This window comes from Mustelus asterias, chromosome 27 (assembly GCF_964213995.1).
Source record: "Mustelus asterias chromosome 27, sMusAst1.hap1.1, whole genome shotgun sequence".
Classification (NCBI taxonomy): Eukaryota; Metazoa; Chordata; class Chondrichthyes; order Carcharhiniformes; family Triakidae; genus Mustelus; species Mustelus asterias.
Window position 1 is genome coordinate 32712412 of NC_135827.1, and position 27489 is coordinate 32739900.

At 45.7% G+C, this 27489-nt stretch overlaps 1 protein-coding gene across 1 annotated transcript; it reads left to right on the forward strand.

Moving 5' to 3' along the window:
* Positions 1-10950: 10950 nt before the first annotated feature.
* LOC144480000 (uncharacterized) lies at positions 10951-27242 on the forward strand. Its single transcript, XM_078199153.1, has 11 exons — positions 10951-11182; positions 12579-12703; positions 12959-13141; positions 14791-15437; positions 17223-17328; positions 19349-19495; positions 19614-19674; positions 21132-21298; positions 23389-23496; positions 25152-25242; positions 26186-27242. Exons 1-11 carry the CDS (start codon positions 10951-10953, stop codon positions 26236-26238), a joined length of 1920 nt encoding a protein of 639 aa, XP_078055279.1. The 3' UTR covers positions 26239-27242.
* The last annotated feature ends 247 nt before the right edge of the window (positions 27243-27489 follow it).

Consider the following 27489-nt stretch of genomic DNA (forward strand, 5'->3'; position numbering starts at 1 on the left):
TCCCTATATTCTCTTTTCATGACCCCTTCCCTCTTCCTACCTATGTCAGCGGTACCAATATGTACCATGACCTCTGGCTCCTCTCCCTCTCCCCTCAGGATTTCTGGGATGCGACCAGAGACATCCTGGATCCCGGCACCAGGGAGGCAGACCACCATCCGAGACTCCCGTCTGCCTCCGCAAAAACGCCTGTCCGACCCCCTTACTGTTGAGTCCCCGATTACTACTGCCTTCCTCCTCCTTTCCTTAGCCCTCTGAGTTACAGGGCTGGACTCTACTCCAGAGACACAGTCACTGCTGCTTCCCCCAGGTGGGCTGTCCCCCACAGCAGTACTCAGACAGGAGTACTTATTGTGAAGGGGCACATCCACCGGGGTGCTCTCTATCACCCGAGCTTTCCTCCTCCTGGCCGTTACCCATTTGCCTGCCTCCCATGGCCCTGGTGTGACCACCTGATGATAGCTCCTGTCTATCACCTCCTCATTTTCCCTAACCAGACGAAAATGGTTATCTAGTTCTTTGTCACCACCTTGGCAAAGCTGATCTTTTGATGGTTGTTGCTGCACATTGCAGCACCCAGCTCCTTGTCTGAATGAAGAATCAGTTCTGCTTCTTCTTGGATTCCACTGAAGTCACAATTGGGTTGTGGGATTTATGCGGTGGTGGTTGGTCTTCAGAATCTGTAGTGAAGGAACATTGGTGGGCAGAGTGGAAAGAACTGAATTCTGCATCTGGCAGTCCAACACCTTACTTTGGAAAACTGATCCGAGCATTTGTGGGTTAAATTTTAAGGTCTTTCACCAGACAGGAAAACAGCCAGAGAACCCCAAAAAACCCGTGGAAGGATGTGCCACTCGGGTTGCTGCCATCACTGTGCCTGCCTTCATCTTAGTGCAGTACTCTCACTAATTGGTCTGGTTGCCGAGCTCTTCTTCTTACTCTTCCTCTACCTAGTGGGCAGCACGGTAGCACAGTGGTTAGCACTGCTGCCTCACAGCGCCAGGGACCCGGGTTCAATTCCGGCCTCGGGTCACTGTCTGTGAGGAGTTTTCACATTTTCCCCATGTCTGCGTGGGTTTCCTCCGGGTGCTCCGGCTTCCTCCCACACTCCAAAGATGTGCAGGTTAGGCTAATTGGCCAGGCTACATTGCCCCTTATTGTCCCAAGATGTGTAGGTTAGGGGGATTAGCGGGGTAAATACTTGGGGGTATAGGGAACAGGTCTGGGTGGGATTTCCCCTTAGTGTCAGGGGGATTACACGGGGGTTACAAGGATAGGGCCTGGGTGGGATTGTCATTGGTGCAGACTTGATGGGCTGAATGGCCTCCTTCTGCACTGTAAAGATTCTATGATTCTATTGGTGCACCAAGGCAGACCTTTGTCTGCTTCCATAACTAGTTATTCCCGGAACAGGTGACAAGTCTGTCACCAGACTTATAATTTGAGGGGTATCACTCCATACCAAGCATGGCTGAACAGGAGTCTCTCCTGCTCTTTCTGCCAACCATTGGCATTTCTGGAAGGATCTTGCAGGTTGACACTCAACCTGTGCGTTATGAACACAGCTTGCATGGCCATCAAGTCCTGGGGTGGGACTCGAACCTAGAGCTTCTGGTTCAGAGGCAGGGTCGCTACCCACTGAGCCAGAAGACTTCCATTGCCTAATTCAGGGATCATACAACTTAATAATGAGAAGAACCTTTTTTTAAATTGTGATGAGGAGATGCCAGCGTTGGACTGGGGTGGGCACAGTCAGAAGTCTCACGAAACCAGGTTAAAGTTAAACAGTTTTATCTGGAATCAGGAGCTTTCGGAGCGCTGCTTCTTTATTGATGACTCACCTGAAGAAGGAGTGACGCTTCGAAAGCTTGTGATTCCAAATAAACCTGTTGGACTTTAACCTGGTGACTTCTTACTTTAAAAAATGAGTCAAAACGTAATATCTTAAGTGCTGAAATGATGTTACTTAAATGCCAGTAATAATAAAAAGCCAGACAGAGACACATTTCAACATTTTAAAAAGTGCTTGCAATTTCATGGTAATTTTCCCCCAGGTACAATATTAATAAAAGCTTAAAAAGATGAAGCGAGCCATTTAACTACCATCAAAATGAGATTGACAGATTATAGGCAGGAGCTGCACGAGTCCTGAGTCAGCCACACGCGGTTTGGGAATGACAGGTTGCCAACCTCTGCTCTAACTGAACAAGGCTCAAGGTGAATTTAAACATTTAAATCAGTGACCTATGACATCAATAAGAACAAACAAAGGACAAAAAACAAAGAAAATTACATGCTGCCCAGCTGAACTAAAACCCCCGACCCTTCCAGGGACCATTTCCCTCTATTCCCATCCGAAAAGAACCTGAAGCCATTTAAGAACTGAATAGGGCAGAGCTGAAAGTTACTAAAGGCAAATAACTGATAAAAAAGGATAACCTCATGAGATAATTTTTCAGAGGTGTAAACAGCGCATTCTGTTGCCTCACTGACTCCTGGGTTAACACTTCCACTCTAAGGCCGGAATTCTCTCATCCCGCCTGCCAGTGGAATTTTAGCGGGCGGGTTGCGGAGAATGTGAAACTCCATTGATGGTCGGACTGCTTCAGTTTCTGAGAATTTGAGAGTGGTACTGAACACATGTGGGCGGCACGGTGGCACAGCGGTTAGCACTGCTGCCTCACAGCACCAGGGTCCCGGGTTCGATTCCCGGCTTGGGTCACTGTCTGTGTGGAGTCTGCACGTTCTCCCCGTGTCTGTGTGGGTTTCCTCCGAGCGCCCTGGTTTCCTCCCGCATTCTGAATGACGTTAGGTGCATTGACCTGAACAGGTGCCGGAATGTGACGACTAGGGGAATTTCACAGTAACTTTATTGCGTTAACGTAAGCCTTACTTGTGACTAATAAATAAACACTGTGATTATGAATCTACAGTGAACATCCTTAGTTCTGACATTGCACGATCGAGATATGGTCATCGATGAAGCACCTAAGAAGATGATTGGGCTTAGGACACGGTAGGGCGGCACGGTAGCACAGTGGTTAACACTGCTGCTTCACAGCTCCAGGGACCTGGGTTCGATTCCCGGCTTGGGTCACTGTCTGTGTGGAGTTTGCACATTCTCCTCGTGTCTGCGTGGGTTTCCTTCGGGTGCTCCGGTTTCCTCCCACAGTCCAAAGACTGTGCGGGTTAGGTTGATTGGCCATGCTAAAAATTGCCCTTAGTGTCCTGAGATGTGTAGGTTAGAGGGATTAGTGGGTAAATATATGGGGGTAGGGCCTGGGTGGGATTGTAGTCAGTGCAGACTTGATGGGCCGAATGGCCTCTTTCTGTACTGTGGGGTTTCTATGATTTCTGTATGATTTCTATGGCACTAACCTGAGGAACTCCTGCAGCGATGTCCTGGAGCTGAGATCATTAGTCTCAAACTATAACAGCCAGCTTCCTATGTGCTAGCTATGACTCCGGCCTTTGGAGACTTTTCCCCTTGATTCCCATTGGCTCCTTAATGCATGCACATGTGGTCAAATGTTACCCTGGATTCCAGGGCAGTCATTCTCACCTCATCACTGAAATTTAGCTCTTTTGTCCACCATTGTGTGTAAAGTCCAAAGCTTTAATGAGATTTGGAGTTGAGAGGCCCTGACAGAACTAAACCGAGCATTTATGAACACATTAGTGCAGAGTAAGTGCTGCTGGATAGCACTGCCAACGACACCTTTTATCCCCTCGCTGCCGATTGAGAGTAGACTCACTGGATGTGTTTGATTTGTCCTGTGTGTCGTGCCCAGGTCATAATCAGGCAAGGGGTTTCACCTTGTGCACCCAATGTGAAGCGTTTTGTCATGTTTTGAGGTCATAGAAACTAGAAACTGGAAGGAGGAGTAGGCCATTCGACCCTTCGAGCCTGCTCCACCATTCATTTTGATCATGGCTGATCATCAAATTCCATATTCTGATCCCTCTTCCCCCCATATCCTTTGATCCCAAGAGCTATATCTAATTTCTTCTTGAAATCACACGTTTTGGTCTCAACTATTTTCTGTGGTCCTGAATTCCACACATTCACCACCCTTTGGTTGGAGAAATTTCTCTTCGCCTCAATCCGAAAAGGTTTACCCCTCATCCTCAAACTATGATCCCTAGTTCTGGACTCCCATCACCATTAGGAACATGCTTCCCGAATCTACCCTGTCCAATCCTATTAGAATTTTATAAGTTTCTATGAGGTCCCCTCTCACTTTTCTGAACTTCGGTGAATATAATCCTAACCGACTTAGTCTCTCCTCAAATGACAGACCAGCCAACCCAGGAATCAGCCTGGTAAACCTTCGCTGTACTCCCTCTATAGCAAGAACATCTCCCCTCAGAGCTTTTGAACTAAAAACAAGCTCAACTTTCTCAAACTATTTCCAACCTCAAATTTGTTAGTGATCCATGGGACAGCATCTCGGTGTTGGAAGGAAAATCTTTCATTTAAATAATGCCTTTCACCTGGAGTATTGTGTGCAGTTTTGGTGTCCTTATCTGAGGAGGAATTATAACAAGATGCATGGGAACTGCACCACCGGCAAATTCCTGGCAATCACACACCATCCTGACTTTTAAACATCGCTATTCCTTCACTGTCGCCCCAATGACAACCTCCTTCGTTTTGCTGACATTGAGGGAGAGGTTATTGTTGCCGCACCATTTCACCAGATTCTCTATCTCTTTCCTGCACTCTGTCTCATCATTGTTTGAGATCCGGCCCACAATGGTGGTGTCATCAGCAAACCTGAAAATGGAGTTGGAGCAGAATTTGGCCACGCAGTCATAAGTGTATAAGGGGAATAATGTGTAAAATGTGTGTGAAGCAAGGAGGTTTAAATGGTGAAAAGTTAACCAGCCTAGGCGCAGGACAATTGAAAAATGTAGTCAGGAAGGTAGAAGTTTAATACCGAGTTAGGTCAAAAGAAGTGAGGTAGTCTAATTGCTGGCTGAGCATTTGGTGCCCACCCATCAACCAGAACAAGTGGACAAGCGGAAAGACCCTGACGCTGAACCCCTTTCCTTAACCAAATGCAGCTTGAGTTTCGGGAGAGGGAGGGGGAGAGGGCAAGAGAGAGAACGGCAGGGAGAAAGAGAAGCTCAGGAGAGGAAAAGAGAATGAAAGAGAGAGAGAGAGAATTCCAGCCCTGAAAACTGGAAAGCGAGTCAGCAACTCAAAGGCGAGAGAGATTAGACAGATGGAGCTGCGAGGGATAGACTCTCCCTCTACCTGGTAACTGTGGGTGGCATGTTGGCACAGTGGTTAGCACTGTTGCCTCACAGCACTAGGGACGCAGGTTCGATTCCAGCCTCAGGTGACCGTCTGTGCGGAGTTTGCACGTTCTCCCCGTGAGTGTGTGGGTTTCCCCCCACGTTCCAAAGATGTGCGGGTTAGGTGGATTGGCCATGTTAAAATTGCCCCTCAGTGTAGGCTAGATGCATTAGCTATAGTAAATGGATGGGGTTACAGAGGGCTAGGGTGGGGAGAGGGCCTGGGTAAGATACTCGTCTGAATTCTACTGCCCTACTCGCCACGGAATTGGAGCGGGCGAAGGGCGGATAACGGAAATGTCCGTTGACCTCAGGTGGGAATTTCTCGATCTTGGGTTGAGCAAGGCCGTAAAATCCCACCCACTCTGTCAGAGAGTTGGTGCAGGCTTGATGGGCTGAATGGCCTCCTTCTGCACTGTCGGGATTCTATTCTAAACCGCCCCAGAACCAATCTCTCGAGTCCTAAAATACACTGAATTTCTTCCCAAATTTGAAGAGTGCGCTGTGGAATTATTTTAAGCCACTTTTGAGAAAGTAGTAGAACAGCTAAAGTGGCCATCAGATATTGGTGCCTTATTAATTCAAGGGCAATTGTCTGGGAGGGCCAAGAGGTCTATTCAATGCTGACTCCAGACGTGTTCACTAACTATGAACAGGGAAGGGCTACAATCCTTACTGCCGATAGGTTTGTTCTGGTGGCAGGTTGCCAGCAATTCCAGAACACTCGTAAGAAACACCCACAGGCATACCTCGGGTTTGAACACCTAAAGCCAATCACAATCATCAGTGAGTCTACTCTTGCGCAGGGCGGCAGCACAGTGGTTAGCACTGCTGTCTCACAGCGCCAGGGACCTGGATTCGATTGCTGGCTTGGGTCACTGTCTGTGTGGAGTCTGCACATTCTCCTCGTGTCTGCGTGGGTTTCCTCCGGGTGCTCCAGTTTCCTCCCACAGCCTGAAAGACGTGCTGGTCAAATGTATTGGCCATGCTAAATTCTCCCTCAGTGTACCCGAACAGGCGCCGGAGTGTGGCGACTAAGGGATTTTCACAGTAACTTCATTGCGGTGTTAATGTAAGCCGACTTGTGACACTAATAAATAAACTTGAAACTTAAAAATGCAGTGCCTCTGTGAGGGATTGCATGACTTGATATTGCTGGAGGAATTTATATTTGTCCTTCAACAAAGTAATACACTGGGCAGAACAGGAAATCCTCACCACCAGAGGTGCAGCTGTCACAGCACAGAGCTCTGACATTACCTAACATTTTGCTACCAAATAAACCTGTTGGACTTTAACCTGGTGTTGTTAGACTTCTTACTGCGCTTACCTAACCGAACCATAAAGAGAGATTACTGCGTATTACTTATAAAATTGGATCACACAAACTGAGAGTCTGGGGAAACACACAACAGCTTACTTTTAAAAATTATTCAAAAACATCTCTGCTTATGGAGAGATAGTGTAAGGATAAAGAAGTTCAGTTTGTTTCTCTCTCTCTCTCTCCTGACTGTCAGAACCTCAGTTTAACATCTGTTCCAGGAGTGACACCACCGGCAGTGCAGCAGTCCCTCAGTACTGCTCCAAGGCGTCAGCTTAGATAATGGACGGGATTCCTTGAACTCATACGCCGCGCCACCGCTGCCAGTGAGAACGGAGAATTTGGCGCTTAGCCAAAACTCAACCCATTCACTGCAGCGGGGTCGGAAAATCCCAGCCGCAGGCGAGGTCGGAGAATTCCGGCCAATATCTCCAGGATTTTACAGAGCTTGAGTAGGTGCACGCCTGAGCCAAACTCGCGTGAAATTTCACTCACGGGAAAATGATGATGATGAAATCCATCATCATCAAGAATATGATGGACGCACAAGACATTGTCATGGTGCCTCGAGTGATATTTCAGTCAGCGGGCAATTAAGCCCATTAAACATGCAAATGGCCCAATTTTACGTGGTCCGTGTGCTTTTGCGCTTGGCCAGCCAGCGTGTAATCATGCTCCGGGGCCAATCAAGGCCGGAAGAACATTTCGCGCCCACTTCTGGGATGCCATGCGTGCGCGCCCAACAGGTGAAGAATTCAGCCCCAAGTCTCTAAAGTGGGACTTAAGGCTTACGGTTGACAGAAGAGGAAGCTGCCACTGGGTCAAGACCTTCCAGTAAGTTCTGTCACTTTTAGTAATTTGTTTGCCACAAATCACCTGGCCCCCAACCATTTTTTCACAACAACTTATGATGATATAGTGTCTTTAGAATAATAAATTACGGAATGTAAAGCAGAGGAATAGGCCATTCAGCCCAACTGGTCCAAACCAGTGCTCTTCACAAGGCAGTACCTCTGTATAGTTACATAGTGAGGAACCCCTCACTATGAATAAAGGAACAGAAGAATCATAAGAACTATGAGCAGGAGTAGGCAATGCAGCCCCTCGAGCCTGGTCCACCATTTAATACGATCATGGCTGACCCCATCTTAGCCTCTATTCCACTTACCCATACACCATAGCCATTCAAACCCTTACTCACTAAAAATTTGTCCACCTCCTCACTTCATGTACTCAAAGTCCTGGCGTCCATCACGCTTTGGGGTGGTGAATTCCACAGACTCGTGACTTTTAAGAGAAGTAATTTCTCCTCATCTCTTAAATCGGCCACCCCTTATCCTAAAACTATGACCTCTTGTTCTAGATTGCCCCACAAGAGGAAACATCCGCTCCACGTCTACTTTGTCCATCCTGTACACCTCCTCTTCTTCTCCTAAATCCAGGGAGTATAGCCCTAAACTGCCCAATCTCTCTTTGTAAGTCAAACCCCTCATCTCTGGGATCAATCCAGTAAATTCTCTGAACTGCCTCCAATGCAGTTACATTCCTCCTCAAGTAAGGGGACCAAAACTGATCAGCTAATCAGATAAAAAGCAACATAAGGCTTTAGTATAAAGACTGAGGTAGAACCTTATTATGCCATCAATAGATTATAAAGTGTTTCACATGGTAAGTTATTTTTTATTTGTTCTCAGATGTGGGTGTCACTGGCAAGGTCAGCAGTTGTTGCCCATCCCTAATTGCCCTTGTGAAGGTGGTAGTGTGCCACCTTCTTGAACCATTGCGGTCTATTTGACATTTCTGTAATGGTTTGATACAACTGCGTGGTTTGTTAGGCCATTGCAGAAGGCAGTTAAGAGTCGACCTCCTCACAGTGAGTCTGGAGTCACACATAGGCTAAACCAGGTAAGGGTGGAGGGTAGGTTTCCTCGTGTGAGGGCCACTGCTGATTCAGGTTGGGGGGGAAGGGCCTTTTGTGACAATCTGCTCCTTCCATGATCATTATTAATGAAACTAGCATTCCATTCCAGATTTATCAATTGATAAATTGCAGAACGGCATAGTGGCACAGTGATTACCACTGCTGCCTCAAGCGCCAGGGACCCGGGTTCAATTCCGGCCTCGGGTAACTGTGTGGAGTTTGCACATTCTCCCCGTGTCTGCGTGGGTTTCCTCCAGGGGCTGTGGTTTCTTCCCACAGTCCAAAGATATGCGGGTTAGGTGGATTGACCTCGCTAAATTGACCCTTAATGTCAGAGAGATTAGCAAGGTAAATACATGGGGTTATGGGGATACAGCCTGGGTGGGATTGCTGTCGGTGCAGGCTCGATGGGCCAAATGCCTCTTTCTGCACAGTCGGGACTCTATGATTCTATGATTCCCTAACTCGTGTGTCTAGAGCAGTATGCGGTGCTGGTGTTGTTAACCTGGTGTTGTTAAAACTTTTACTCTGGAGCAGTAGGCAGGACCTTTGGACTATTGGCCCAGTAACATCACTACCCTAGGTTCATAAAATTCCTACAGTGCAGAAGGAGGCCATTCAGCCCATCGAGTCTGCACCGATCACAATCCAACCCAGGTTCTATTCCCGTAACGCCACATGTTTACCCTATTAAGCCCCTGATACTAGGATCAATTTAGCATGGCCAATCAACCTAACCTGCACATCTTTGGACTGTGGGAGGAAACCAGAGCACCCAGAGGAAACCCACGCAGACACAGGGAGAATGTGCAAACTCCACCCGAGGTCGGAATTCAACCCGGGTCCTCGGCGCTGTGAGGCAACAGTGCTAACGAGTGTGCTACCATGCCAACTAGTACCGGCTGCCAGCCGCTAATTTTAAAACATAAGTGAACCTTACAATGCTGGAGCTTGTGTTATACAAGCTGTTAGATGCACTGGCCATGCTAAATTCTCCCTCAGTGCACCCGAACAGGTGCCGGAGTGTGGCGACTAGGGAATTTTCACAGTAACTTCATTGTTTATGTAAGCCTACTTGTGACAAAAAAATAAACTTCTACTTTTAATGACAGATATAGTAAAACAAAAGCTCATTCTCCAGAAATTGATTTACGATTCTCTGACATGGAAGACACAAAGGTGATAAGCCCCAATCACTCTGCAGCATAAAGTTAACTTTATCGTGTGAAAATGCTGAACAAGTTAGCAATCGTCCCACTCCACATTGGTTCATAGCCAAGGCTCACAACCAGCTTCCCCGGGGCAATTAAAGTTCATAAAAATGTATTTATTAGTGTCACAAGTAAGGCTTACATTAACACTGCAATGAAGTTACTGTGAAAATCCCCTAGTCGCCACACTCCGGCACCTGTTTGTGAGGGAGAATTCAGCATGGCCAATGCAGCTAACCAGCACGTCTTTCGGACTGTGGGAGGAAACTGGAGCAGCCGGAGGAAACCCACGCAGACACGGGGAGAACGCACAGATTCCGCAGTGACCAAGCCGGGAATCGAACCCGGGTCCCTAATGCTGTGAGGCCACTGTGCCGCCCAGGGATGGGCAATTAATGCCAGTGGTGAACACATCACCTGGACGAATAAAAAAAATGAACAGGGTGAAAATAATAGTCTATAAATAGGTGTGTTATAAAGTTTATGATGATGAGATTTTACTTGATTTGATTTGTATTATTGTCACATGTATTAGCATACAGTGAAAAGTATTGTTTCTTGCGCGCTATACCGACAAAGCATACCGTTCATAGAGAAGGAAAGAGGGTGCAGAATGTAGTGTTACAGTCATAGCTAGGGTGTAGAGAAAGATCAACTTAATGCAAGGTAGGTCCATTCAAACGTTTGATGGTCGCAGGGAAGAAGCTGTTCTTGAAATGGTGCACTTAGTGGTCTTAGTAAAGTGTCAATTTGGGTTGCAAATGTGCCTCGGTTGACATTGCCTTCGGAATCTACTCGGAACTAAGTTCCAAAAACTGCCTTTTGTTTTTCAGACACGTCTTGGAAAATAGGCGAGGTGCTGGAATTCCAAAACTGCGTAGGATGCAATGCATGCCTGCAGCAACGACAATTCAGAGTAAATCTGAGGACCGCTGAAGAAATGATCAGGAAGTTGACGCAGGTGCTGGTGTCAAAGATCCCGCCCCTGCAAAGGAGTCGTTTATATATGTATACATAAAAAAGGAAAAGCATTCATTGGGGCAGAGTTAGCCTTTCCCACTTGCTCCCTTCAGCAGTGGGTAGCTGCAGCAAGGTGAAGATAACCTGCTTTCTACCTGGTCAGGTGAACTTGTCCCAAGTCTCTGCCGCGGTGTCACAACTGGCGCTGCACCTCACTGGGTGCACCAGAGTACAGCATGCTCTACAAGGTGTTAAGTCCGGATAGCCTGCACGATCACAGCAGCAATGACAGTGGCATCGATGATTGCTACCGAAGGAGCAACCGGTCCCCTCTGGCCGAGGAAGTACCCACCTCTACGGGCGTCTGCTCCCAGCCAAGTCCCTCCTCTCACCCCCTTGGAGACTCAGAGCTTCGCCTCCTGGAACACAACGACATCGCCACGGAAGGTGCAAACGAGAGCCTCAAAGGTAAGGTCCCTGCTCAGGCTGCCAATGCAGCACACTGCTGCAACATCGAACACCATTTATAATTGCAGAACCAAAAGAGAAAATGCTGGAAAATCTCAAGCGGGTCTGGCAGCATCTGTAAGGAGAGAAATAATTGTCAAGGGTCAACCCGAGCTCCAAAACATAGCAATCAGCTGCAGTGTGTTGGGGATGTTTTAATTTATGCTCAAAGGAAAATGTGGGACCGAGATGGTTCCTGACAGGCTTCATTCTGATTTTGTCACTGCCGAGTGAAAATTACAAGTGAGCCAGTCGTTAAATAAGAATTGAAATAAGAAACTAAATAAAAGCAAATTACTGCAGATGCTGGAATCTGAAACCAAAAGAGAAAATGCTGGAAAATCTCAGCAGGTCTGGCAGCATCTGTAAGGAGAGAAAAGAGCTGACGTTTTGAGGCCAGACGACCCTTTGTCAAAGCGACAAAGCGTGTATAAACTGACGGGGCTGATTTGGAACCAACTTAGTACAATATTTGCATTAAAAAATGAAATGTTGAATTGGAAGCTGACCCCCTCTAATTAAACATAAACAAAGTACAGCATACTGGTGTGAGTTTTATTGCCCTGGTCTTTACTTCTTATTTATTTGAATGATCGCCTCTGACCGTGTTAGGAATTATGATTACCTGTTTTATTTGCATCGTCAGCACAAAAAAAAGGCAGCATGAACAAGTTGGGCCTCAGAGCCTGATTCCACGCTGTAAACTTCTATGACTCTATGGCCTGCCATCAAGATGATTGTTCAAGAAACTAATGACCTCTCTAATCAACACCTCCAAAACAGATTACCTTCGATTCCCGGCTTGGGTCACTGTCTGTGCAGAGTTTGCACGTTCTCCCCGTGCCTGCGTGGGTTTCCTCCGGGTGCTCTGGTTTCCCCCAACTGTCCGAAAGACGTGCTGGCTAGGTGCATTGGCCATGCTAAATTCTCCCTCGGTGTACCCGAACAGGCGCCGGAGTGGGGGATTTTCACAGTAACTTCATTGCAGTGTTAATGTAAGCCTACTTGTGACACTAATAAATAAAATAATCAAATTATAGGGATGGCTCTGACGAAGGGTGATCCAGACTCGAAACGTTGGCTCTATTCTCTCTCCACAGATGCTGTCGGATCTACTGAGATATTCCAGCACTTTCTGTTTTTGTTATAGCAATAGTTATTTTGATTAACATTTAGTATACCTGAACAAGGTGCAAACTGATGAACAGCACTGTTGTTTCTATTCAAAATAAAATCAAGCTTTGAAGATGTTTTTTGAATGATACAATCGACTGCTCATTTTAAGGGTAGACTTTTGGTGGTGGGAAATGTACCAAAAATCTTGCGCTGGTTTTGAATCAAAACTTATTTTTCTCAGACTCAAAGAATCGCAGAAATACGCAGTGCCAGAAAAAGTACTTGGGAGTAAGAGTCCGCTGGCCAGTTCGAGACCTCCTTCGGACTTATCGCATAGCCAGAGGAAAGGATCCCAGTGATGTCCAGGTACGAGGTGAAGTCCATTGAACCTGTAGAGCAAACCCTTCTTCAACAGAAGAGACACAAATATTCAGTCTTTTAACTACCAAAACCAACGTGCCAGCAAAATATTAGGAGGGTCGGGGGAAATTGTATCATCAGATCAGATTCTCCGGGGGAAAAAAAACTTACACTGACATAATGACAATTGCAAAGCTGGAAATTCAACTTCAATATTTGAAGTTATGATTTATAAAAAAACATTTATTTTGTTTCTTACAGCTGGACAAGGCCTGGAAATCAAATAATTGTAAGTGGCTCAGAGACATCTATTTCTGTAAAATGTCCTTTAATGTATCTGATATTGTGCCTAACATGTTCATTGGTGGCTTTATTGCAGTGAGAAGACGTGTGGTCCGAGAGACAGTCCAAGGTCATCCATACGCTACTAAACGGAACAAACAGGTAAGTGCTGTTAGGCAGCTCAGGTTCACAGCTCGGAAATGGCAGCAAGGCCAACAAAGATGGCCCATCCCTGGCTGTCATGATGTGGAGATGCCGGCATTGGACTGGGGTGAACACAGTAAGAGTTTTAACAACACCAGGTTAAAGTCCAACAGGTTTATTTGGTAGCAAATACCATTAGCTTTCGGAGCGCTGCTCCTTCCGCTCCATCTGACCAAGGAGCAGCGCTCCGAAAGCTAATGGTATTTGCTACCAAATAAACCTGTTGGACTTTAACCTGGTGTTGTTAAAACTCTTACTGTGTTCGTCCCTGGCTTCCCAGAGAAGGTGGCAATAGGCTTGTTTCTTCTTGAGTGTTGTGATGCAGCTGAAGGGGCTTGCTAGGGAAGTTAAGAGACCCTGTTGGCATGGGACTTGAGTCACCCATTCGCCCGGTCCAATAAGGATGACAAGTTGCTGTCCCAGTGAACCAGTTGGGGTTCGGTAACAATTTTTTAAAAATTCATTTCGTGGGCCAGCATTTATTACCCATCCTTAGTTGTCCTTGTCCAGTGGGTAGTTGAGGGTCAACCAAATTGCTGTGGGTCTTGAGTCACATGTAGGCCAGGCCAGGTAAGGACAACAGATTAACGCAAAATACTGCGGATACTGGAATCTGAAACAAAAACAGAAAAATGCTGGAAAATCTCAGCTGGTCTGACAGCATCTATGGAGAGAGAATAGAGCCAATGTTTCGAGTCTAGATGACCCTTCGCCAGAGCTGGTTCTGACGAAGGGTCATCTAGACTCGAAACATTGGCTCTATTCTCTCCCCACAGATGCTGTCAGACCAGCTGAGATTTTCCAGCATTTTTCTGTTTTTGTTAAGGACAGCAGATTTCCTTCCCTAAATGACTTTAGTGAACCAGATGGGTTTTTCTGACAATGGTTTCATGGTCATCAGTAGATTCATAATTCCAGATTTTTTTTTTTGGATTCAAATTCCACCAAATGCCGTGGCAGGATTCGAACCAGGGTCCCCCAAAAGATTAGCTGAGTTTCTGGATTAATAGTCAAGCGATAATGCCACTAAGCTATCGCCTCGCCAGCTACATGGCTTGATTTATTGTCATTTGACAGTTCCATGGTTTCTTTTTGAAATATTAGCACCACATATTATTTCACTCCTGATTTTTCTTAAGCTGAAATCAAATGCTTAAATTCCCATGGTCGGATTTAATTTGCATTAAGAGGTGCTATGTTAAAGTGGAGCTAAACTCCAGCCTATTCTATATGTAATAATATTGCAGTGTAGTTTCCCAATTCACGACACAAGAACAGCTTCTTCCCTGCTGCCATCAGACTCCTGAATGGACCTACCTCGCACTAAGTTGATCTTTCTCTACACCCTAGCTATGACTGTCACACTACATTCTGCACTCTCTCCTTTCCTTCTCTATGAACGGTATGCTTTGCCTGTATAGCGCGCAAGAAACAATACTTTTCACTGTATGCTAATACATGTGACGATAATAAATCAAATCAAAAATCAAATTTACAGAGCTTATATTGAGACTGAATTTGCTGTTGATTTTAAGGCTATTGAGGACATCTTGAAATCAGTGATTGACTGTGGAATCTAATGACAGCTTTTCCGCCCATTTTTTAAGATTGAAAAAACAAACGCTTTCCCGGCGAGGAATTTTGAAGAAATTTTGGAAGACTTGGTGGAGGTTCTGGAGACCGATCTGAAGCAAGCTAAAACACGCTCCTACCAGACCGAACAGAACATGCCGGGAATGGGTTGCCAGCTGGGCTACTACACTGGCTGCCCCATCAGCTTTTGGGATTCACTCAATGGCAGTCAGCAGCTGCAAGCTGACCAAGGAGCCTCAGACTATTTTCCATATCACTTCTCCAAGGACGATGCAACTCTTCCCGGTCTGGTATCTGTACACCCAGAACCTTATTCACGTTTGGAAGAGGGGCCTTGGAACCTTTCTCCTGCCCATTTGGCAGCCTTCACAGATGAACGTGACGGGTGTCAGCCCTGCTATTCTCAAAATGTCACGGGACAATCTCTACCTTGTTCCCCGTCATCCGAGGCAGAATCCTTTAGCCAAGGTGAACTGAACAGTCTTCAGAACTGTACGTATTCCCACATTGAAAGCAAGCACCTTCCCGGCCCCGCACAACAACAACATTCTCTGGATGATTCAGCCTTGTCTTTCTTCCAGTTTCAACTACGACATGTAGAGGATAGCCTTTGCACTGTATCCACTCAGGAATTACTCTGTGTGGACAAGAACGGCGATACGTAAGTGCCTGCATTAATTGGTGATTTAGGTCCAAAGGTGCCCTGAAGAGATTGCATGATAGATTTTTACAGCACCAAAAGTGGCCATTTGCCTAATTTGCTTCCTGCCAACTCTTTGAACGAGCTGGCCAACTCCATGTTTTATCCTCTGTAGCAAAATAAATTGCCTTTGACGAACAGATAAAGGGAAATCAGCCAATCATTAGAGCTGCAAAAGCACAGAGCACACTGCTGCCTCGTAGCGCCACGGACCCGGGTTCAATTCCAGACTTGGGTCACTCTCTGTGTGGAGTTTGCATGTTCGCCCCGTGTCTGCGTGAGTTTCTTCCGGGTGCTCCGGTTTTCTCACATTCTCCGAAGATGTGCAGTTTAGGTGGATTGGCCATGCTAAATTACCCCTTAGTGTCAGGGGGATTAGCAGGGTAAATGCGTGGGGTTATAGATTTAGAGCCTGGATGGGATTGTTGTTGGTGCAGGCTTGATAGGCCAAATGGCCTCCTTCTGCACTGTAGGGATATTATGCGTGTACCTATGTAACTCTATGATTGTTAATATTATGCGTGTACCTATGTAACTCAGGGCGGCACGGTAGCACAAAGGGCGGCACGGTAGCACAGTGGTTAGCACTGCTGCTTCACAGCTCCAGGGACCTGGGTTCGATTCCCGGCTTGGGTCATTGTCTGTGTGGAGTTTGCACATTCTCCTCGTGTCTGTGTGGGTTTCCTCCGGGTGCTCCGGTTTCCTCCCACAGTCCAAAGATGTGTGGGTTAGGTTGATTGGCCATGCTAAAAATTGCCCTTAGTGTCCTGAGATACGTAGGGTAGAGGGATTAGTGGGTAAATATGTAGGGATATGGGGGTAGGGCCTGGGTGGGATTGTGGTCGGTGCAGACTCGATGGGCCGAATGGCCTCTTTCTGTACTGTAGGGTTTCTATGTTGTAACATTGCTGTTGTGGCACAGTCGGTGTTAAATGATTACAGTAACGAATGGCTGTCAAAGCACCATCTTTGTTTCTGTATTCAGATTACGGAAACAGTTCTATTGTCCTGCAATGAAATGCACTTTTGCCAATATCTCATCTGAGAAGCACCTTGTGCCGTGTCTCTGCTATATCAAAGGCACACTCTAAATGACTAGAGTCCATTGCTGCGTCCTACGTTAAGTTTCTTTGAAAGAGCGGATCGGGAATCTTGCCCACCGCCAGCGCACAACAGAAAATGACGCAGTTCAGGAGAGGGCCTTCACCTCCCTTTCCGCGCTTTCCCAAATAAATGTGCGATAGCAGAAACAACCCCTGGTTCTTTTTCTTGGTAAATTCAAATATTTCCTTTGGCTTTAATGAGCAGCGCGGGTGAATGGGACTGTTTACTGTGCGATTTTCCAAGGAATAGGTATGATTCAGAGCTTTACAAACAAGGTGTATGCGCTGTTATTGAAATCCGACCTGCTTCCGTGTATATGTGCATTTGACCTTTTAAACAGTGGAGATAAAATTGCACAATTAGCATTGATTAAGGTTGCCTACGATTTATCGCATTTCCACTGAACCACCTGGACATGAATCACCCAATATCTTGCTGGTTGCGACAAATTTCAAAGCCTTCATTCCAAAAAAAGTAATTTGGATTGCAATTATGATGAGACCCAATTACTGAACTTAATGCCAGGGGTTTAGGTGGAAGGAATAGCTTCACTGAGAGCTTTGAATTGCCTGATTTATTTTTTGCTCTGGTGCCTTGTATCATTATCAGTAACAGTACCGTGTTTATTTTTAATTTTGACAGAATGCTGCACAATGCTGTTATTCAGGGGAAGAGAGCCTTGGTGTATAGCTTAGCTTGTAGGATGGCAAACATGGGTAGGCTTGATGCAAAGAACATCAGAGACCGAGTAAGTAATCAGAGGTCTTCAAAGAAAGTTCCTTTTTATTGTACTTTACCCTTTTCAAATTTATTCCTCGTGTTAATAGTGGCCTTTGGATCACAAACAAGTATTGTAAATAAACGAAAAGGTTAACAAACCCACAACAATCAGGTTGATTGAATTCACGAGATTGAATTTGATGATCAGCCGTGATCAAAATGAATGGCAGAGTAGACTTGAAGGGCCGAATGGCCTCCTCCTGCTTTTATTTTCCACGTTTCTATATTGCGGGTTTAAGAATAGTTTTATTCTTCATGGAATAACTGCAGTAACTCATGTAGTTTACATTGGTTACTGTTCAGATTAAGACATTTTACTTCAACCGTCCTGGCAATCAGTTTAAAAAGGGTAGTACATTTTTTTATAACGCCAAATTAAAATTGCTTGTCAGACAAGTGAGCGAGTGTATCGATTTATGTTGATCAAAAATAAAAACAAAATATCCAAAATCTTAAAAATATAATAAGTTAACTTCTTTTTGCAACAAATTGCCTGTCAGTTAAATGTAAAAATATTTTACTAAAAAGGCCCAAATGAGAGGGCAGTGTGGGCCGTAACTTTGGGGCATCTCTGGTGGTATCCCAGAGATGCACTGGGGAATCCTTCGAGGAGGTTCCCAGGTCAGGCACAGCAATTGTCCAGAAGGGTTAACTTCATCTGGGCAATTGCACTGTGCTGGGAACCATCCAAAAAAGTGGTTTAAATCACTAACTTTTGATCGCCATGCCAGCGTTACACTAATACTTACTCATAAAATGTTAGGAAAAATACAAAAGAGAAAATGCTGGAAAATCTTTGACAAAGGCTCGTCTGGACTTGAAACGTCAGTTCTTTTCTCTCCTTACAGATGCTGCCAGATCTGCTGAGATTTTCCAGCATTTTCTCTTATGGGTTTAGGAAAAATACAATCTCTGCATACATATTTTTAAAGACCCAGTCCGATCCCTGCACAAGCCCGTTCCCCAGGGAACACCCCCAACCTCCGATAAAACCACCCCCCATCCACCACGGCATCCCCCAATCCCACCACCCACCTCCACCGCCGGTATTCCCCACACTCCCCCCTCCCCACCTTGGGATTCCCCCACCTCTCAATTCACCCCCCCCCCCCCTTCAAACCGCACAGGACTCTCATCCCACCTCCATCCCAAACCCACAACTCTCATCCCCGATTCCTTGATCTCCAGCTGGAGCTCTGCCCACCGCCCCCCCCCCCCCCCCCCCCCCCCCCGCGCCGACTTGACCCAACCCAGCTCAATCACCTCGCTCGACCTCAACCCCGAGCCAGCTGGACCCTCCCACCAATCCCCGTGCCCCCCCCCCACCTCCCCCAGCTAGATCCACCCCCAACCATCCATCCTTGACCCTCTTACCTGAGCCGACTAGACCCCTCTCCCCATCCGACCCAATCTACTGATCTGACCAGGCTTGGCCCGCCACCCCCCCCCACCCCACCCCCCCCCCCCCCAACCCCCGCTCCCCCCTGATGTCTAACCACTCCCCCACCTCTTCTGAGCTATCCCGTGTCTCCCTCCCCCCCCCCCCCCCCCCCCCCCCCACCATCAAATCCTATCCACTTATCTGAGTCACTTGCCTTCTCCCTGGCCTGTCATTGGAATGGGACCTGGAAACCTCCCTGCTTTACAGCAGCTAATGCAATAAAAGTGGCCTGCGCCCTCCTTCACTCTGACTCTGTTAGACTTTGATGCTGGGCTCCAGTGAAAGCTGCGCAGCCTGGATCTCACCCGCCACAAAGTTGGGCAAGACAGACACAAAAGAAATTTAGCTCAGGTAAGTGGGTACAGGGTGGCAATCTGACACTGATTGGCAATCCCAGGAAGTTACGGCCTACATATATTCATGGTAAATTTTAAAGTAAAAGTGGAATAGTTCTGATTCATGAAAAAGTGCTTTATTTTTCTGTGGCGGGTTCTGTTGGTGCTTTGAGGCGATGTATTGGGGTATTTACTGTTTTTGGTTTTCACAGACAGCGTTACACTTAGCCGCAGAACGAAATCAGCACCTGATGGTGAATGACCTCATCTCACTTGGTGCCCAAATCAATGAGAAAGACTATTTGGGGAAAACACCAGTACATTTGTGTGCAGAAAATGGATTCCTCCGGGTGTTGCATGTAAGTAAAACAGTTCTGTGCCACTTCTGGACAGTCCTGAATATCTCAGGTTGCGAGTAATTATCACTATCATCGCATTCACCCTCCCACCAGTAATGTCATTATTGATCATTTTCAGGTCATAGAAAAAACCTTGATGGACGGGACAGATGTGGACATCGATGCTGTTGACAATAATTGTAAGTATCCCCTTGATAGGCTCAAAATAATTCTCCTTTAATTGGGACGTTGACCGTTTAAATTCCGTGTGCAACTTTAAAACTTATAGGCTGGAATTCTCCGATCTCGGACACCACTGCTGGCGAGAACGGGGAATTTGGCGCTCAGCCAACACTTCATTCACTGCGGCGGGATTGGAAAATCCCAGCCGCAGGTGAGGTCGGAGAATCCTGGCCATTAACTTTGGATGTGCAAATGGTAGAAGCGAGCTGGCATATGAAAGCACAGTTCAGCACGTTTTAACACGTTCATACTTATCAGGTCAGGGTCACAAATGCACTATGTGAAAACGCTCGGCAGCGGCTGGAGAATTTTCTTTCAAAATTTGGGTGGGATTTTCCGGCCCTTTCCGTTAGCGGGAACTTTCAGTCCCGCCGATGGCGTTCCCCTTTGTTATTCTCCCAGGAAGCAGGGTGGGAGAGCCGCGTAGAACATCGTTGATATGGGCGGAACCAGAAGATTCCACCAATGGCGAGCTGCCTCCACCGCCGGAAAACACACCGTGGCAGTGGTTGGGAGAGGTCCATAGGGGAAGGGACGCGGGGGTGGGGGGAGGGTCTGGAAAATCTAGTTGAACAAGATTTCAAAAATATGGCGCTTATGTAGAAACTTGAACCAAAAAACCTTTATGATTTATACTTTCATCTGCTGCTTACTGTTCTATTGTATGTACACCACAAATGATTAAAGACTAAACATAGAAACTAGAAGCAGGAGTAGGCCATTCGGCCCTTCGAGCCTGCTCCGCCATTCATTTTGATCATGGCTGATCATCGAATTCAATATCCTGATCACCCCCTTCTCCCTTCCATATCCCTTAATTCCTTTAGCCCCAAGAGCTATATCTAATTTCTTCTAAAAATCAGACGTTCTGGCCTCAACCACATTCTGTGGGAGTGAATTCCACACATTCACCACCCTCCAGGTGAAGAAATTTCCCCTCACCTCAGTTCTAAAAGGTTTACCCCTTATCCTCAAACTATGACCCCTAGTTCTGGACTCCCTCCACCATCGGGAACATTCTTTCTGAATCTACCCTGTCTAACCCTGTTAGAATTTTATAAGTTTCTATGAGATCCTCCCCTCACTCTTCTAAACTCCAGTGAATATAACTTGCATAGGAATGGCATAAGCACCCCATTGGTTGCTCCAACCTCAGAGACTGTCGCCGGGACTCTACCGCCCCACCTGCCTCGGAATGGGAATGGGCAAGGATCTGACAATGGAAATGTCCATTGACCTAAGGCGGGAATTTCTGGTCGAGCTCGAGCGAAGCTGTAAAATCTCGCTCTGTAACTCTGAATGGATCACGCGTGCACATTGCACGTGTTTCCGAAAATTCAGATGTAACCCGTGCGTTTGATATACAGAGATTCCAGCAAACATGAATAATAATCACCTACCCTTTGTTGTAAAGTTCTGACCCCGTTGCACTGCATGGTGCTGGCTCACGCTGCAACAGTGAAGGAATTTGAGAGCTCGGACATGAACTGTGACACGAGGAGGTTCCTCACATTGAGGAAGGAGCAGCTGCTGGATGGGATGAGGTGCTTGCTAAGGATGGGATCTTCGCTGTGCATGCAGGTAAGACGGCTGCCTCAGTCCCCAGCCGGGAATGTTTTATTTCATCAAGTTCTGAAATAACTCCTCAGAGGCTGGTGTCCCTTCACCAGATTCTCTTTATTTACAAACTCTATTCCACTCCTAAGAATGCTTCAGGTGCAAAGGCAGAATCAGGAGTGCCAATGGACCCGACACTCCCATATTCAGATACAGGTGAGGGTCCACGATTGGGCAGGCAATTATACCCTCAATCAGGGAGCTCATACTCCAAGAGGCCAACCTGAAAGGCCTCATTGAGTTCATTACAGCTTCCATGGGACAAATTGTCACAGAAAATCATTGGGATCAGAATAAAATATCGATTGGATTTAAAAAAAAGATTAAATCCTGTCTTATGATTGTGACCAGGAATACTTTAATGGCGCCTTGCCTGGGATTTTGCAATTTCTGCTTGTCCGTGGCCACGTTATATAACAACAACAAAGTATTTATTTAACGTGTCTTAACATCATGAAGCACCTCAGGGTGCTTCAGAGGTGTGATAACAGACAACTGGCACTCAGCCACAATGAAATGATCAAAAGATACAATGGTTAGCACGGCTACTTCACAGCTCCAGGGACCTGGGTTCGATTCCCGGCTTGGGTCACTGTCTGTGTGGAGTTTGCACATTCTCCTCGTGTCTGCGTGGGTTTCCTCCGGGTGCTCCGGTTTCCTCCCACAGTCCAAAGATGTGCGGGTTAGGTTGATTGGCCATGCTAAAATTGCCCCTTAGTGTCCTGAGATGCGTAGGTTAGAGGGATTAGTGGGTAAATATGTAGGGATATGGGGGTAGGGCCTGGGTGGGATTGTGGTCAGTGCAGACTCGATGGGCCGAATGGCTTCTTTCTTTACTGTAGGGTTTCTATGATTTCTAGAAGCCAGCTTTAAGAAACAAATTAAAAGAGGGAGAGAAGTCGAGAGGTTTAGGGACAGAATTTTTCTAAATTCTTTTATCGGATGTGGGCATCATCAACTGGACCAGCATTTATTACCCATCCCTAATTGCTCTTGAGGGGGCAGTTAAGAATCAACCTGTGGATCTGGAGTCACATGTAGGCCAGACCCAGGTAAGGATGTCCTTCCCGAAAGGACAACAGATGAGTTTTTACAACAATCATTTCATGGTCATTATTAGATTTTTAATTCCAGATTTTTAGTGAATTCACATTTTTCCATCTACTGTGGGATTTGAACCTGAGTCCCCAGACCATTACTCTGGGCCTCCGGATTACTAGTGCAGTGATAATATCAGGGGCCATTGATAGAGCAGTGAAAATAGGGGATATGCAAGAGGCCAGAATTGGAGGAATGAGGAAAAGCTACCCTTGGATTTTAAAACATAGGTTGGCACGGTGGCACAGTGGTTAGCACTGCTGCCTCACAGCACCAGGGACCCGGGTTCAATTCCGGCCTCGGGTCACTGTCTGTGTGGAGTTTTCACATTTTCCCCGTGTCTGCGTGGGTTTCCTCCGGGTGCTCCGGTTTCCTCCCACAGTCCAAAGATGTGCGGGTTAGGTGGATTGGCCATGCTAAATTGCCCCTTAGTGTCAGGGGGACAAGTAGGGTAAAAACAGGAGTTGCAGGGATAGGGCCTGGGTGGGATTGTTGTCAATGCAGGTCCAATGGCCTCCTTCTGCACTGTAGGGATTCTATGATTCTTCTATGATAGCAACACAATAGTATTCAATGCATCATACCTTGCGTTCTGCATTAATTCACAGTGAAGCAATTTATGGAATGCACAAATGGACATAGCAATGTGTCAAATTAATTTAAGATAAAGATTTTAACCACAGTGAATAAAACAGATCTGCGCGAGTCTTCTCGAGACCTTTACTGGAGACTAGTCTTCTGTTAGGTTGTGCAAGGGTGGGGGGTTTGACATTAGCACACACCTAGTAAGCCTGCCAACACACTCTCCAGCCTGGGGGCATTGTTCCGTGGGCAGTGAAGAATTGAGGGTACCTATGGGATATGGGTTAACAGTTTTGACAGAGAAGGGGAGGGATAATGGGAGAAGATTGAGGAATCTCCCCAGATGTTTAACCCATTCTGTTCCCTCCTTAAAGGATCTGAATGGACGAAACGCCATTGACTTTGCTGAAGAAGTAAATGACGCCGAGGTTCTGAATTTCCTCTATGGCTATGTTGATCGAATGAAAACCACCAATCACGAGGTACACTTTATTCAGTAAAACCCAGCGAGCAGCTGTCGGCATGTTTTCACTTTAGTGAGAATTTCTGTTGATGTAAAAAAAAAGTAAAAATTTCAATCATTTACACTGGCTGCAATTCTCTGCTCTCGTCCATGGTGGAACCCGAGCGAGAATGGAAAGTACGGCCTTCCAGCCAAACCTTCGTTCACTTTCAGCTGCACCGGAAAGTCCCAGCCGCGAACGAGAATGGAAGATTTTTTTTAAAATTTCATTTGTGGGACATGGGTGTCGCTGGCTGGCCAACATTTATTGCCCATCCCTAGTTGTCAGAGGGCGGCCATCGGGGCAGCACAGTGGTTAGCGCTGCTGCCTCACAGCGCCAGGGACCCGGGTTCGATTCCCAGCTTGGGTGACTGTCTGTGTGGAGTTTGCGCAGATACGAGATTCTCCCCGTATCTGCGTGGGGCTTCCTCCGGGTGCTCCGGTTTCCTTCCACAGTCTGAAAGGTGTGCTGGTTAGGTACATTGACCCGAAAAGGCGCCGGAGTGTTTGAGGGAGAGAGATGAAGAACCAGTGCCTTAGGCTGGTCTATTACGCTCAATATCCATGTGCTGTATTCTCAAGTCTGATTTTTTGAAAAAACTTTACATTCAAAAGAAAACAAGACTTTATTTTTAAGAAGAAGAATTTTTTATTGTGGAAGATCGATTTTTTAGCTTTAAACAAATTAATGGGGGAGACAGTGGCATAGTGGTGTTATCACTGGACTAGTAATCTAGGGACCCAGGACAAGATCTGGAGAACTGGGTTAGAATCCCACCATAGCAGATGATGAAGTTTGAATTTAAAAATCTGAAATCATTGTCGATTGTCGTAAAAACCCATCTGGTTGACTAATGTCCTTTAGGGAAGGAAATCTGCCATCCTTACCTGGTTTGGCCTACATGTGACTCCAGATCTCTGCCATCTGTGATAACCCCCAGGACTTGCATTGGGAAGCACTGATTTAACGTCCCTGTAGGACTTGTAGAATACAAGCTCCACCTGATAAGCTAATTACCAATCACCAGGGACCTTGTGAGACCAAAAGAGAAAATTCTGGATAATCTCAGCCAGTCTGGCAGCATCTGTAAGGAGAGAAAAGAGCTGATGTTTCGAGTCTAGATGACCCTTTGTATTCTATGAGTCTTACAGGGAGATCAATCAGTGATTCCCCATGCAAGTCACGGGGGTTATCCCACCGTCCTTAAGTACTCTGGCCTACATATAATCCCCTACTCACAGCAATGTAGTTGTCTCTGAAATGTAGAGTTCTTAGGGACGGGTAATAAATGTTGGGCCAGCCAGAGTAATGTCATGTCCTGTGAATAAATTTAAAATATTAAATCTTATTTAGGTTCTGAATTTTTATTAAAGTGGTCTCTCTTTTAAACCATGCCTACACATATATATATATATGTTTCTATAGCACTTGGGGTGAATGGGATCAAACGTTATGGGGAGAAAGCAGGATTAGGCTACTGAGTTGGATGATCAGCCATGATTGTGATGAATGGCGGAGCAGGCTCGAAGGGCCGAATGGCCTCCTCCTGCTTCTATGTTTCTATATCTATATAAAAGTAAAATATATCTGCTTAAATCAGTGAATTTATCAATATTCTTTTACAATCCAAAAGGAATTTTCCCCTTTCGGAGTATTCGATGTGATGGGCCAAAATACTGAGTTAACAGATCTGCATCCTTGTGGCATTTTCCTGCAGCCCAGAGGTAAGTTAAAATACAAAAAATGATTTTCTTGGGCTGCAAAAGGCGTATGAAGAAAACTTTTGTTTTAAGACAACAGAAATCCGAGCACGTTTTAAGTCAGTGTAACCATATGTAGAAACATATAAGATTATGAAGGGAGTAGATAAGATAGAAGCAGAGAGATTGTTTCCACTGGTGGGTGAAACTAGAACTAAGGGGCATGGCCTCAAAATAAGGGGGAGCAGATTTAGGACTGAGTTGAGGAGGAACTTCTTCACCCAAAGGGTTGTGAATCTGTGGAATTCCCTGCCCAGTGAAGCAGTTGAGACTACCTTGTTGAATGTTTTTAAGTCAAGGATAGAGTCATAGAGGTTTACAGCATGGAAACAGGCCCTTCGGCCCAACTTGTCCATGACCCCCTTTTTTTTAAACCCCCGAAGCTAGTCCCAATTGCCCGCATTTGGCCCATATCCCTCCATACCCTGTAACTGTCTAAATGCTTTTTAAAAGACAAAATTGGACCCGCCTCGACTACTACTTCTGGTAGCTTGTTCCAGACATTCACCACCCTCTGTGTGAAAAAAATTCCCCTCTGGACACTTTTTTATCTCTCCCCTCTCACCTTAAACCTATGCCCTCTAGTTTTAGACTCCCCTACCTTTGGGAAAAAATATTGACTATCTTGCTGATCGATGCCTCTCATTTTATAGACCTCTATAAGATAAATAGATTTTTGAACAGTAAAGGAATTAAGGGTGATGGTGAGTGGGCGGGTAACTGGAGCTGAGTCCACGAAAAGATCAGCCATGATCTTATTGAATGGTGGAGCAGGCTCGAGGGGCCAGATGGCCTACTCCTGCTCCTAGTTCTTATGTTCTTATGTCAATCATTCTTAAGGTCTGCAACATTCATACCTACGCTCTCCAAAATATTAAAAGATGCTCTGTTTTTGCTTCTCTTGCAGGAGCTCAACAAGAGACTCAACATCGACTGTCAGTGAGACGGTCCAAAAATTGACAAGTAATAGTCAAGAAATTGTGAAGCCTGAGCTGAGATTGGAAGAAAAACTTGTGAACTTTTATATATATGTTCACATTTTAATACCACATGTATAATATATATACACGCACACACAAACCAATTAATGACACAGAGTTGCTGAAATCAATAATGTCATTCATTATTGCGAACTGTTGTTGCTGAAATCGATTTTGGCAACAACAATTTGCAATAGTGACTGACATTTAATAAAATGATACATAAATACAAATCCAGAATCTGGACATTTTGTCTTCCCAGTGCTTGAGAGGTACATAACAAATTTGGGGTGATTGTAAACCGAATGCCTTTCACTTTTTAACTGCAAGGACGTTCTTTACTCCAGCCCGGTTCAGGCTCTTAAAAAATGCAACAAGGGTTAAAAATGTTACAGACGTTACAACAGAGAAATGTGACATCTCATGAAGAGTCCTGGAGCAAACTAAAAGTTGAAATTGACTTGTTATTTTCAAGATTACTTGAACAAAACAGAGCATAAGGATTTGGATTCAATGTGTTACCGCGCAGTAGCTGCCTGCGGCAGATATGTCCAGATGTTTTGGCTACCTGAGAATGTGCATGCTATTAGTGCTATTGCACATAGCCTGTCTGCGTTAAATTATGAGGCAATGTTGAATTTATCGCTAATCAGAATTTGACTTGTTGCTAATGCATTGGGTTAATCAATTGCTTCAAATCAGCACCAAATTGAAATAAAATGAAAGAAACTGGGAGCTGCTTCCAAAAATACTTTCACAGGAAGCTCCCCCGCAATGTTAACCACCAAGCTGGACAATTTCAACTTTAGTTTCTGGTCTTTCACTGTTATGAATATGGTAACGCTTTGTTGCAATTAGCTGGTTTCTGTGAAACTTCCATTGTTGGCTACATTGTTTAGCAATATGTATTGTATATATTGTTTCAGTAAAAGAGCATTCCCTTTGTTCCCTGTCTATCTAAAATAAATCTGCCTACATGTATGCTGCTAATTGTTCCTTCACTAGTGTGTCCCACTTTTGGACTAAAAATTAAGCTTCCTTTTGTTCATTCATCCCATAATGATGCCCATATAAGACCATGGCTGGAATTTTACCATCCCGCCCGCCACAGGAATCAGAAGGGGTAAGGGGGCGGACCATGGAAAGGTCCGTTGACCTCAGGAGGGATTTTCCGGTTTCGGGGCAAGCGAGGCTGGAAAATCCCACCCTGTGAATTTTGAGGGAAATGGCT